The 14,137-nt window shown below is 45.0% G+C and overlaps 2 protein-coding genes across 6 annotated transcripts in view; one reads left to right on the forward strand and one right to left on the reverse strand.

Moving 5' to 3' along the window:
* Positions 1-961: 961 nt before the first annotated feature.
* The window catches only part of CETN2 (centrin 2), a 628,428-nt gene continuing 615,252 nt past the window's right edge, over positions 962-14,137 (reverse strand). Inside the window, exons 2-6 of one of the 4 annotated variants that reach the window (XM_050775392.1) lie at positions 4,325-4,369; positions 3,218-3,376; positions 2,767-2,895; positions 2,159-2,296; positions 962-1,569 (exon numbers count right to left, since the gene is read on the reverse strand). In XM_050775392.1, coding sequence (XP_050631349.1) covers positions 1,480-1,569; positions 2,159-2,296; positions 2,767-2,895; positions 3,218-3,376; positions 4,325-4,327 — 519 coding nt within the window. In that variant the 5' untranslated portion in view covers positions 4,328-4,369 and the 3' untranslated portion in view covers positions 962-1,479. Of the gene's footprint in view, positions 1,570-2,158; positions 2,297-2,766; positions 2,896-3,217; positions 3,377-4,324; positions 4,375-14,137 lie in introns of all 4 variants that reach the window. The other 3 variants (XM_050775395.1, XM_050775394.1, XM_050775393.1) reach the window with 3 other exon arrangements.
* The window catches only part of NSDHL (NAD(P) dependent steroid dehydrogenase-like), a 35,203-nt gene continuing 25,697 nt past the window's right edge, over positions 4,632-14,137 (forward strand). Inside the window, exons 1-2 of one of the 2 annotated variants that reach the window (XM_050775355.1) lie at positions 4,632-4,734; positions 5,246-5,317. The gene's annotated coding sequence lies outside the window, so the exon portion shown is untranslated. Of the gene's footprint in view, positions 4,735-5,245; positions 5,318-8,690; positions 8,730-14,137 lie in introns of both variants that reach the window. The other variant, XM_050775356.1, reaches the window with a different exon arrangement.

The raw sequence follows: 14,137 nt of genomic DNA on the forward strand, positions 1-14,137 counted from the left end.
GGGGCTAGTCTGGGCTCTTCCCCCAAGTGTTTCTTAAGGAGCAGTCCCTCTGCATGAGACTCCTCTGCGGGATATGGTAAAGTTCATATTCCTGGGCCCCCAAGTCCTACAGGATGTCAGGGTCCAGGCATGAGACCCAGGGCCAGGCTTCTGGCCTCTGTAGCATGCTCCCCAGGTAGGGTTACCAGTGGCAATACAGGATGCTCAGGTAAATTTGCATTTAAGATCAACAATGAATAAACAAAAAATCCAAATGGGATATATTCATACAAAAAAAAAAAAAATACATTGTTGATCTGAAATACAAATTTACCTAGGCTTTCTTTTTATTAGCTAAATCAGTGCAACCCTATCCCCAGGGGACTAGCCTACCCCCAGAAGTTTGAAAATCTGTTTTCTCTGTCTCCACGTGAACAAATGAGCATTCCATCATTGTTCATTTTCTATTCTCCCTTACCCCTTCTGTCTCCCCACTCTCAACCTGGGGCAGAGACTTTCATGTCATCTACCAGGATTTCTCTCACAGGTAATCCCGTGCAAGGCCAGGAAGATGGCTGGACAGGGTCCCTCAGCCCAACCCACCTCCAAGAGTCGATGAGACACCATAAGCAAATAAATTCATGAGAGGTTGGCTGAATCCATCCTAGTGTTGGATTAGCCTGGCTCTCCCCATTTTATTCAAGCACAAATTACTAACAAGACTCTTTTCCAGTCTTACACTTTGCCAAAACTATTTTTAGAGCATCATTTAGGCTTAGCTAATATAAAATTTCTGGTAGTTTTACAAACCAGCAGGTTCCCAAGGCAAAAAACAATTCACGCCAGGAAAGTAGCAAAGGATTATTCATTTCTGTCCATAGGCTGGTAAGGAGTTTTGTATCTAACAGGCTGCCTTCAACACAATAGTTGAGAAGAGGAACTCATAAGCAAAGCTAAAGAACTCATCCTTAGAGAACACAAGTTCAAACTGAGAAAGGTTTTATTTTTAAGACAAAACAAATAGCATTAACACACATCCAAATGCCAGTGCAAGACTTCACTGGGTTTTATTAAAGAGAAAACTAAACTCAAGTGTCAAATAAAAACTGGAGCCACTCAAGAATGACTGCTTGTGGTGACACAAGTGTAACATGTGCTTGTCTAAAGTCGTCCTGTGTTTGTGGATATGTGGAAATGCATGATAAGAGGGAAACAATGCAAGGCAAAATGGCAGGTGCTCAAAGCTTTAAGATCTTTTTCTTCATGCTAATGTGCTCTTGTTTTGCTTTTGAGAATTAGGGTAATTCGCAGGTCATTTTACAAAGAACTGTAATATCAAAGAACACTTCCAAACAGCTAAAATAGACTCAAGGTCACTATTAAAGTGATAAAGGGAGGTCAGTGGGGGAAAAGTTTGTATTCTCAAAAGCCAGATTTCACACAATGGCAGGCACTAAATCTAGTTACATGTGCTTGCAGTAGAAAAAGAAGACACTGATCTTAATAGAGGCTGGTCTTTTTCATGATGCGCAGGAACTCTTGCTCACTGACCTCTCCATCTCCATCTCGATCAGCTTCATCAATCATTTCCTATATGACAGTAAAGATTCAGGTTAGATTAATTTATAAACTAATGCCAAAAGGTGACTAAGTAATATGACTTTTTTTAGAGACGGGGTCTCTATGCTGCCCACACTACTCTCAAATTATTGGCCCCAAGCGATCCTCCTGCCTCAGCCTCCTAAAGTACTGGGATTACATGCATGAGCCACTGTGCCTGGCAAGCAATAGACTTTTAATAACACTATGTGAATAGATAATTGTAGTCCACCCAATGCCAGTATGCCACTCCTGATAATAGCTTGGTTCCTGAAAACTTATTTGAAAACCAACTCATACTTTGTCAAACATTATCACCTGGGAGGGAGCTTGAAGATTACCTTGACTAGAGGGATTCCTGGAATGTAAAATAGTAGGCAAAACTGTGCCTATGTGCATTTTTCTGGAAGCAGCGTTCATAGGTTTGTCTGACTATTAAAGGAGAATTAAGTTGTCCACAGAGGGACAAAGTACACTGGCTTTCCTTCAAAGAAGTGCTCACACTAGGGAAAATGTAACAGAAAAGTCACAGAGGGCCCAAAGGTGGGAATCTTAAGTTCCAGTGTGATGCATTACAAACCTGCAGCTCCTCATCAGTCAGGTTCTCACCCAACTCCTTGGCCACGCGTTTCAGATTTTTGAACGAAATCTTTCCAGTTTCATCATCATCAAAGAGCTTGAAAGCTTTCAGGATTTCTTCTTTGGTATCTTTTTCAGACTTACCAAATAGAACATAAAACACATGAGTAGGGGGACACCATGGTTACTCATGTCCTGTAGCCCTGCCACTGCCCGGTCAGGTCACCCTTTCCTTTTTAACAATGTAACTCGAGTCTAGACTTGCAGCAAGTGTCAGGAAGCCCATTTTGGCCTCAGAGAAACACCAGTCAAGCCAGGCACTCCATCCAAGGTGACGTTTGCTCCCTATCCCTATATCTCTCCCTATCCCATATCTATTTCCTAACTGGTTTAGAATTCTGTGGGAAGAGGTATCTGCTTGGAAGTCTTGAGAAAGAAGTACAAGGGCTTGTTTTGGGAGCCCAAGGTAACATGATGGGAGGGCAGGCCTCCTGATGCAGCTGCTACCTGGACTGCTCTGTGGTCACATGACTGTTTTAACAGGCAGATGCCTTGGGCCTCTGCAGATGACTGGGGCGCCATACCATGCAAATTGTCTTAGCTACTCACCATTTTCTGGGTCATCACAGTTAAAAAGTCACCAAAGTTCATTTTTCCTGTCCCTTCTTTGTCAATTTCACTTATCATTTTCTTAATTTCTTCTTTCTTAGGTTCAAAGCCCAGGGCCCTCATTGCCACCTATAATGAAAACAGGATTGTCTCAATAAGCACATCTGAACTAGCAGCAGCAAAAACAACAGTGTTGAGAGCATTAAGCCAGCATCCGATGTGGTCATGTTAATATGATTGGGGAACACTATAACATTGATCTAATTGACATTTGCAATCAATTTTATTTAATAATACTCTAAGTAAAGACAGGAAAACAGAGCACAGTACAACCTCCCCTGTTACTTATTGCAGGGAGAAGAGGGCAAAAGGGGTAGAGAGGTGATAGGGAGATGACAAGGAAGAGGCAGAGGAAAGGAAGGGCAGTACGGCGGGAATGCATAGAGCTTGCCTTAAGTTCTTTAACATCTATGGTGCCAGTTCCATCCGCATCGAAAAGATCAAAAGCTTCCCGGATCTCCTGCTTCTGCTCTTCAGTAAGCTCAGGCTTAGGACTCATTCTTTTTCTCTGGGAACTTGATGCCATGTTTGTCTTCTTAAAGTTGGAGGCCTTCATACGTTATGCAATACACAAGCACAATAATATATCGTACAGTCCATATTTACATAACATAGTTACAGACACCCATATGTAGTTTTAAATAATTTTATAGCAACCAATTCCAAAGCTTTGCTTAACAAGAAAGATAACAGGGTTTACTGGCAAGAACAATGAATCTTTCCATGAACTTCTATCCCTCCCTTTTCTTTACTGTCGTTTCTAGAAGCAGGGAGATCACTTGTTCAGTAAGGATACCTCTTACTGAAAATCATCCCAAAAGAGAGCTAGTCAAGAAAATGACTGCGAATAAGTAGAGATAATCAGCTCTTCCCGAATGTGGGGATCCTGGTTCTGGAAACTGCCTTACAATGCCCACTCCCAGTACTCCGCTTCCCAGTAAGCACTCTGACTTCCCAATTACTTCTAGATTTGGCCAAATATTAGCAAGTTGTTAAGATGTATATTGTGTCAGTATCGAGTAATAAAACTCAATCCATCTGACACCTTCGTGCCTTCTCCAAGAAGCTACAGCATCCCCTGAATGCCCCTATATTTAAATTGTAAAAAACACTTTAATAGAACACAATACACCTTCTCCCAGCTCTGTGTGGAAATTTTGGCAGAATGAGGCGGCCAGGGGGCCAAGGTCTGAGAAAGTCAGGGGCCTGTGAGGGATTCGAGTCTTTTTTGCCCAGGGAGGTTCACCGAGGTGATCAGGGAAGGCCAGGGGAGCCCGAGGGGCGGGTGTGGGCCTGTTGTGGGTGAAGGGGAGGCAGCAGCAAAGCGCAGGCCCAGTAGGTTGGTTAGCGTCTGTACCCTACTCTTCCGGGAAAGAGCTCAAAGAAAGGACTGGTGCGTCAAAGCCGAGAAAGGCGCAGGAGAGGCGGCGTGGCCGAGCTGGGACCTGGGAAGGGCTCAGCCTCTGGGCGTGGGGCGCGACAGAGCGGCAGCACTCACCATAGCCAAAGGAGTTCACGGCCGGTTGTTAGGCAACCGACGTGTACACTGATTCGGCGCCGCTCCCACCGCCCCGCGCGCACAGCCCCGCTCCCCATTGGGCGTCCGCTCGCCGCCGCCGCTCCCTACTGGTGCAGGGCCGAAGAGGGTGGGACTAACCTGGCAAAGCCCAGGCCCAGCGCGGGGAGGGGCACGCTGGGGACAGAGACCTGTCTTTATTGGGCAAGATCAAGCCGTGGGCGCCAATTGGCTGAGCCGACGCCGAGCTGGGCCAATCCTCTTGGTAGAAGAAGCTCGGCTGATTCTCGGCTCACGCGGGAGGGGAGTAAAGGGTGGCGTTCCGGGGCTGGAGTTCGGTGGGTGCAGCCTGCTTGCGAGCTGAGGCCAGCCAGTGGGGCACCTGCGGACGGGTAAGAGTCGTGGCCTTGCCCTTGGAGGCCACCCTGTGTCAGCGACTGGGCGGGGCGGGAGGGTGAGGAGCTGCGGGGCCGCCCGGGTCGGGTGCTTTCTGGGCTGACCTAAGGCTGAGTTAGGGACCGAGTGCATCAGAGCAGCCAGAGACGATTGACCTTGCGTGTTGGAGCAGGGACTGTACTCACGGGGCAACTGAGACCCGGAGAGGGGAAGGGGTCTGCTGAGCGTTGTGGCAGAGGTCGGACGGCTGGGACCTAGGAACTGAATCCAGCCGAGGCTCGCTCTTTGAGGGTGGCCCTTCGAGAGCACCCCCAGACTGACCCAGATGTGTAGGCCCCAGACCAGGTTCCAAGAGAGGATCACTTCAGGTCTTACCTGGCTAAAAACAGCCCAGGACGGTGAACTGGGGGCTTTGGGAACGGACTTTGAAAGGAGTGAAGGGGATGTGAGCAAGCAAGAGGGGCGGGGAGAGGTCATCAAAATATACTCTTTTTGACACCCACACAGTGCAGATAAGGAGGAGCATTCCAGGCCGAGACGCCCTCATCAGCAGAGTCACAGGAGTTTTGGAAGTGAGAGGTATGCTTGGAGAATTAAAAGGGAGCGTGTGCAAGGGCTGTGTGGACTGAGACAGACCTGCAGAAGTGGAGCTGGAGGTCCAGTTTGCCCTCTTTAGCTGTCTACGTGGCTTTTAGCCTTCACCTGATTTTCCTCCAGGCACTGGGGCAGTAATCTAGGGAAGTAGAGGGCAGAAAGTAAGTTTTTCAGGCAGAGAAAGGCCCGAGGCTTATTAGAACCTTTTAAATGGAGCTTCTGCCCTTTGCCCTCTTCAGCAGTGAACAGACTCCTAATTTTTGGGTCATCATCATCCCCCCAAGTAGTACGAGCCAGAGTTCTCATCATGGTCTCCAAAGCTTGGCACGACGTGTCCCCTCCCATCACTCCACAACTCTTCTCTCAGCCCCAGAACACTGGCTTTGTGGTTGAACCTCATGTGCCAGCCACACTACTGCCTCTCATCTTTGTCCCAGTTGTCCTCTCTGTCTGCCTCCTCTTAAGCACCCTATTTAAGTACTGCAGCCCCCAATACAAACAGGCCACTCACCTTGCTCTGCTTTTTTTTCCAATAGTCCTTATCACCTTCTGACCTACTGTATATTTTGCTTGTTTATTTTGCTCTTTGTTGTCCCTCCGCTAGAAGGCAGGCTATCTGAGGGCGGGCATCTTGGTTGTATTCACTACTGGTACTCCAGGACCTGGAACAGAGAGGGGCACATATTAGGTGCTCAGTAAATCTTGGTCAGACAACTGATGAGTAGTTCCCCTGTTTCCCACCTCTCACCTAGCTAGTCCTCCCTGCTCTGCCAGGTTAATCTTCATAGTGAACAGCTCTGGTCACGGCATCTCCCTGCTCTTAAACCTTCAGAGCCTGGACTGTAAAGGGCTCCTTAGCCTGGCCTGTGATCCCTCTGCCCAGTTTTGCCCCTGCTAACCCTTCTAACTTAATGTCCCTCCACATTTTGCTTCCCTGTCCATCAGCCTGCAGATCGGAAGCCTGACAGAGTACAAGGGACAAACACAAGTTCTGTGCAGGCTGTGTGACCTTGGGCAAGTCGCTTAACCTCTCTGAGCCTGTTTCTTATTTGTCGAGTGAGGCCAGTACTGTCTACCTGATGGGATACTTTTGCATCTCAATGGGATGAGGTACTTATATGTAAAGTGGCCTGATGTTGAGCAGGTCTTCAGGCAGTATTACAGTTGACCCCTGAACAACATGGGTTTGAACCTTGTGAGTTCACTTACAGGCAGGTTTTTTCTCATCTCTGCTACCCCTGAGCTGCTAGATCAACTCCTCCTCATCTTCCTTCTCAGCCTACTCAGTGTGAAGACCATGAGGACGGAGACCATGATGACCCGCTTTCACTCAATGAATAGTAAATATATTTTCTCTTCCTTACAATTTCATAGTAACATTTTCTTTTCTCTAGCTTAATTTATTGCTGGAACACAATATGTAATGGAAGTAACGCAGAAAATACTTGTTAATCAGCTATTTACATTATTGGTGAGGCTTCCAGCCAACAGCAAGTTATATTGGTAAAGTTTTAGGTGAGTCAAAAGTTATATGTGGATTTTTTACTTTGGGGCTCAGTGCCCCAACTCCCACATTGTTCAAGGGTCAAATGTAGTTCTCGTCTCTGATTTGCTCTTGTCATTCCCCCTATCCGCCGTGCCTGGAGCCTTAGACTTGTCCAAAATCTCTTCCCCACACTGCAGCCAAGGTGATCTTTCCAATCGCAACACTCACTCCTGCTTCCAACTTCTGGGGGCTCCACCATCTTTCCCCCCTTGTAACTCCCTAGCTTGGCACACAGGCCCCACATGTTCTCAACTTTGCTCCCGATCTTGCTTCACACTTGCTGTGACACAACTTGTCACAGTTATAAAAACATGCTGGCTCTGTGGCTCTGTGCCATTGCTTTGTCCTTCCTACCCCTGGCCATGGAATGTCTTTCAGGACACCATGCCCTCTGTTTTACTCACTCTTCTGGGGCCTTTTGAAGTCAGCTTAGGGATCTCCTAGTTGGGGCAGGCTTCCCTGAGCCAGCAGCCTGCATTGGTGCTCTGGGCTTGCCCTCATCAGAGTGGAAACGCATTTCTGTGACTTTTTGCTTGCTCCTGTCTCCCACCCTAGATGGTGGGCTCCTTGAAGGTCAGCACTGTGTCTTTGTCAGCTTCTGCCTGGTAGTGACTGGCATTTGGTGCCTTGTGAATGAGGAAATCAATGAATGAGGTGACACCTGGGGGTTCTTTTACAAGTTACCGCTCCCACTTTAACCCTGGGGGTTTGTTTGAGCCTCACAGTGGCTCTGAGGTAGGCGAGAAGAATGCTGTTTTACAGATAAGGCCTCAGGGCCAGTGGCAGCATGATAAATCACTCAAACCCATCTTCCATTCCAGACTGCCTGCTGGGCCTCCAGGGGCTCGTGGGGTCCTACAGGGTGCTGAGTGTGAGGATGAGAGCAGAAACAGGTGCTGTGGAAGTGACTCACCTTTCCTGGAGAGGGGGAGGAGGTTTCACAGAGGGTGCAGTTCAACTAGGCCTTGAAGGAAGAGGAGGCAGTCACCGTGGAGAGGAGAGAGAAGGTATTCCATGCAGAGGAGCAGCATAAGCTAAGCTCACAGGCATGCTGATGGGTTTCTGAGAGGTCTACCACAAAATAAAAGCTGGGGACTTTTTTTGTCCTAAAAGTAAATAGAGAAACAAACAACTGGTGGAAACATGGACACCGCAGGTCCATGGAAGGACAAGGTCGAGCTGGGTTGCCCCAGCATAATCAAGGCTAAACTGACACCTGTGAAGAGAAATGACCTCTGAGCTCTTGGCCTCACTAATCCTAATCTGGGTATTTTCTTTCCCATATCACATCTTTGAATTCTGAAAGGGAGGCTTTATTTTTGTTCCTACAGAACTCCTGCTTTGCTGTATTTTCTCTAAGAAATATATCCATAACGAAGGTGTGTGCTGCCTCAGGTGAATCCTTCTCTTTCCATCTGATCTTCTGGCCCAGTCCTGCAGAGGAAGCCAAGCATGAGGCATGAGGTGATGAGAAATAGGGGAATCCTCTTTTATAATCCAAGGCTCAGGCCACCATTTCAGGATTCCAAAGAAAGTTCTAAGAAACATTACTTGGCATTCCTTGGATAGCCAGACTCTACTGAGGTGTTTGGGAGAAGGGCACTTTGCCTGACATTGTCTGTCCGTGGACTGAAGTGATGAGCTCTCAGTGGCCACATTCTAGCTTCCTGCACTGGACCTTGTACAAGTGAGGGGCTCTGACAGCCTTTCCCCTTTATGAAGATGTCACACTTCTTTTTAGAAGGAGGGGACACTCATCTCTGTCTCTAGTTTGAAACAGAATGTTGTCTTGTTCTCTCCTTTTCCCTCCAGGAATCAGTGGTTGGAATGTTCCCCAGCAGGAAGGAGGAGGTTGGGCTAACTTGCTTCTCTCTTCTCGCTTCACCTGAGGTGGCACACACCTTCATTATGGATGTGTTTCTTAGAGAAGATACAGCAAAGCAGTAGTCCTGTAGGAGCAAAAGTAAGGCCTCCCTTTTAAGATGTGATATGGGAAAGAAAATACTCCGATTAGGATTAATGAGGCCAGTGGCTGCAAGGTGACATTTTTTTTTTTTTTTTAATTATTATACTTTAAGTTCTAGGGTACACGTGCACAACGTGCAGATTTGTTACATATGTATACATGTGCCATGTTGGATTGCTGCACCCATCAACTCATCATTTACATTAGGTATTTCTCCTAATGCTATCCTTCCCCCAACCCCCTACCCCCTGACAGGCCCCATGTGTGATGTTCCCTGCCCTGTGTCCAAGTAGTCTTATTGTTCAGTTCCTACCTATGAGTGAGAACATGCGGTGCTTGGTTTTCTGTCCTTGTGATAGTTTGCTGAGAATGATGGTTTCCAGCTTCATCCATATCCCAGCAAAGGACATGAACTCATCCTTTTTTATGGCTGCATAGTATTCCATGGTGTATATGTGCCACATTTTCTTAATCCAGTCTATCATTGATAGACATTTGGGTTGGTTCCAAGTCATTGCTGTTGTGAGTAGTGCCACAATAAACATACGTGTGCATGTGTCTTTATAGTAGCATTATTTATAATCATTTGGTATATATACCCATAATGGGATCACTGGGTCAAATGGTATTTCTAGTTCTGGATCCTTGAGGAAACACCACACTGTCTTCCACAATGGTTGAACTAATTTGCACTGCCACCAACAGTGTAAAAGCATTCCTATTTCTCCACATCCTCTCCAGTATCTGTTGTTTCCTGACTTTTTAATGATCACCATTCTAACTGGTGTGAGATGGTATCTCATTGTGGTTTTGGTTTGCATTTCTCTGATGACCAGTGATGATGAGCATGTTTCATGTGTCTTTTGGCTGTATAAATGTCTTCTTTTGTGACGTGTCTGTTCATATCCTTTGCCCACTTCTTGATGGGGTTGTTTGTGTTTTTCTTGTAAATTTAAGCTCTTTGTAGATTCTGGATATTAGCCCTTTGTCAGATGGGTAGATTGCAAAAATTTTCTCCCATCCTGTAGGTTGCCTGTTCACTCTGATGGTAGTTTGTTTTGATGTGCAGAAGCTCTTTAATTACATCCCATTTGTCTGTTTTGGCTTTTGTTGCCATTGCTTTTGGTGTTTTAGTCATGAAGTCTTTGCCCATGCCTATGTCCTAAATGGTATTGCCTAGGTTTTCTTCTATGGTTTTTATGATTTTAGGTCTAACATTTAAGTATTTAATCCATCTTGAATTAATTTTTGTCTAGGTGTAAGGAAGGGATCCAGTTTCAGCTTTCTACATATGGCTAGCCAGTTTTCCCAGCACTATTTATTAAATAGGGAATCCTTGCCGGGAATCCTTTCCCTATTTCTTGTTTTTGTCAGGTTTGTCAAATATCAGATGGTTGTAGATGTGTGGTGTTATTTCTGAGGCCTCTGTTCTGTTCCATTGGTCTATATATCTGTTTTGGTACCAGTACCAAGCTGTTTTGGTTACTGTAGCCTTTTAGTATAGTTTGAAGTCAAGTAGCATGATGCCTCCAGGTTTGTTCTTTTTGCATAGGATTGTCTTGGCTATGTGGGCTCTTTTTTTGTTCCATATGAACTTTAAAGTAGTTTTTTCCAATTCTGTGAGGAAAGTCATTGGCAGCTTGATGGCGATGGCATTGAATCTATAAATTACCTTGAGCAGTATGGCCATTTTCACGATATTGATTCTTCCTATTCATGAGCATGGAATGTTCTTCCATTTGTTTGTGTCCTCTTTTATTTCATTGAGCAGTGGTTTGTAGTTCTCCTTGAAGAGGTCCTTCACATCCCTTGTAAGTTGGATTCCCAGGTATTTTATTCCCTTTGTAGCAGTTGTGAATGGGAGTTCACTCATAATTTGGTCTCTGTTTGTCTGTTATTGGTGTGTAAGAATGCTTGTGATTTTTGCTCATTGATTTTGTATCCTGAGACTTTGCTGAAGTTGCTGAAGGAGATTTTGGGCTGAAACGATGGGGTTTTCTAAATATACAATCATGTCATCTGCAAACAGTGACAATTTGACTTCCTCTTTTCTTAATTGAATACCCTTTATTTCTTTCTCTTGCCTGATTGCCCTGGCCAGAACTTCCAACACTATGTTGAATAGGAGTGGTGAGAGAGGGCATCCTTGTCTTGTGCCAGTTTTCAAAGGGAATGCTTCCAGTTTTTGCCCATTCAGTATGATATTGGCTGTGGGTTTGTCATAAATAGTTCTTATTATTTTGAGATACGTTCCATCAGTACCTAGTGTATTGAGAGTTTTTAGCATGAAGGGCTGTTGAATTTTGTCAAAGGCCTTTTCTGCATCTATTGAGATAATCATGTGGTTTTTGTTGTTGGTTCTGTTTATGTGATGGATTACATTTATTGATTTGTGTATGTTGAACCAGCCTTGCATGCCAGGGATGAAGCTGACTTGATCATGGTGGATAAGCTTTTTGATGTGCTACTGAATTGGGTTTACCCGTATTTTATTGAGATTTTTTTTTTTTTTTTTTTTTTTTGAGACAGAGTCTCGCTCTGTTGCCCAGGCTGGAGTGCAGTGGCATGATCTCGGCTCACTGCAACCTCCGCCTTCCAGGTTCACGCCATTCTCCTGCCTCAGCCACCCGAGTAGCTGGGACTACAGGCGCCCGCCACCCCGGCTCATTGTTTGTATTTTTTAGTAGAGAGGGGGTTTCACCATGTTAGCCAGAATGGTCTCCATCTCCTGACCTCGTGATCCGCCCGTCTAGGCCTCCCAGAGTGCTCGGATTACAGGCGTGAGCCACTGCGCCCGGCCTTTATTGAGGATTTTCGCATTAGTGTTCATCAGGGATATTGGTCTAAAAATCTCTTTTTTTGTTGTGTCTCTGCCAGGCTTTGGTATCAGGATGATGTTGGCCTCATAAAATGAGTTAGGGAGGATTCCCTCTTTTTCTATTTATTGGAATAGTTTCAGAAGGAATAGTACCAGCTCCTCTTTGTACCTCTGGTAGAATTCGGCTGTGAATCCGTCTGGTCCTGGACTTTTTTTGGTTGGTAGGCTATTAATTATTGCCTCAATTTCAGAGCCTGTTAATGGTCTATTCAGAGATTCAACTTCTTCCTGGTTTAGTCTTGGGAGGATGTATGTGTCTAGGAATTTATCCATTTCTTTTAGATTTTCTAGTTTATTTGCATAGAGGTGTTTATGGTATTCTCTGATGGTAGTTTGTATTTCTGTGAGATCGGTGGTGATATCCCCTTTATCATTTTTTATTGCATCTATTTGATTCTTCTCTCTTTTCTTCTTTATTAGTCTTGCTAGCAGTCTATCAATTTTGTTGATCTTTTCAAAAAACAGCTCCTGGATTCATTGATTTTTTTGAAGGGTTTTTTGTGTCTCTATCTCCTTCAGTTCTGCTCTGATGTTAGTTATTTCTTACCTTCTGCTAGCTTTTGAATTTGTTTGCTTTTGCTTCTCTAGTTCTTTTAATCGTGATGTTAGGGTGTCAATTTTATATCTTTCCTGCTTTCTCTTGTGGGCATTTAGTGCTATAAATTTCCCTCTACACACTGTTTTAAATGTGTCCCAGAGATTCTGGTATGTTGTATCTTTGTTCTCATTGGTTTCAAAGAACATCTTTATTTCTGCCTTCATTTCAATATTTACCCAGTAGTCATTCAGGAGCAGGTTGTTCAGTTCCCATGTAGTTGTGCGATTTTGAGTGAGTTTCTTAATCCTGAGTTCTAATTTGATTGCACTGTGGTCTGAGAGATAGTTTGTTGCGATTTCTATTCTTTTACATTTGCTGAGGAGTGCTTTACTTCCAACTATGTGGTCAATTTTGGAATAAGTGCGATGTGGTGCTGAGAGGAATGTATATTCTGTTGATTTGGGGTGAAGAGTTCTGTAGATGTCTATTAGGTCTGCTTGGTGCAGAGCTGAGTTCAATTCCTGGATATCCTTGTTAACTTTCTGTCTCATTGATCTGTCTAATGTTGACAGTGGGGTGTTAAAGTCTCCCATTATTATTGTGTGGAGTGTAAGTCTCTTTGTAGGTCTCTAAGGACTTGCTTAAGGATCTGGGTGCTCCTGTATTGGGGTTTTACCATGTTGGCCAGGCTGGTCTCGAACTCCTGACCTCAAGTGTTCCACCTGCCTCAGCCTCCCAAAGTGCTGGGATTACATGCGTGATCCACCACACCCAGCCTGTTGAACATCTTTTCATGTGCTTTTTGGCCATCTTTAAAGTAGATCTTCTTTGGAGAAATGTCTATTCAGTCAGAGGTATTCTCAATGTACATTGTAACCTGAGCGTATATCACATGGTGAATTTAGGTGAGTAGGCAGCAGGCGGGGGTTGCCTATGAGATCTGACTCATTTGTAAGGCTAGCTCTGGGTACTCCAACCCATAAAGACAGCTAAACTGTCACCAAAATTCTTATCTGACTCATAGTATTTACAAACTTTAAAATAATTGGTATATAATTTGAGACAAAGGAGATTTTGTTTTGACAAGAGGCTGGTTTGCAAAGAATTGTGTGATTGTTTCAGCAGTACAGCTCCGTTGGGGCGAGACATGTTTCTTCTTTCACCTCCTACATCCTCCTCTAGCAAATGAGGAGAGGAATAGGCTCTAAGGCTTCTTGCTTTTGTTAGTCGTACAAGGGGACCTGTGGAATTGGCAGCTCTGCTGTTTGGATTTCGGGACTGCAAAGGATACTTCTATGGTTTGCTGGGGCTGCTGTAACAGATGACCACAAACTGTGTGACTTAGAAGAACAGAAATGTGTCTCTCACAGTTCTGGGGGCCAGAAGTCCAAAATCAAGGTGTTGACAAGGTCATGTTCCCTCCGAAGGATCAATGGGAGACTCGTTCTTCATTTTTTCCAGCTTCTGGTGGCTCCAGGTGTTCCTTGGCTTGTAGCCACATCCCTCTAACCTCTGCCTGCATCTTCACATGGCCTCCTCCTCTTCTCCCTGCCTTTCCCCTCTGTATGTCTCTTGTAAAAACACTTGTCATTGGATTTAGGGCCCACCAGGCCTCCAAGGACCTCTGTTGGCCCATTCTTTTCCTACTTTTCATACAAAACTTAAGGCTACAGGAGCAGTTAAACTTACTCTTTGGTTCAAGAAGAACTGAATGAAGTGTTTGGTGTTAGTCATCGTGCTATTCATTGAATGAGGCCAAAGAGGAAATAATTCTTTCCACCCAAGTTTGCTTGCAAGTCCCAATCTGTCTTATTCTTTCTTTACACCCCTGCCCCATGCTGCCGCTGTACACATACTTTACAAAACAAGTCCTTGGT

This window comes from Macaca thibetana, chromosome X (assembly GCF_024542745.1).
Source record: "Macaca thibetana thibetana isolate TM-01 chromosome X, ASM2454274v1, whole genome shotgun sequence".
Lineage (NCBI taxonomy): Eukaryota > Metazoa > Chordata > Mammalia > Primates > Cercopithecidae > Macaca > Macaca thibetana.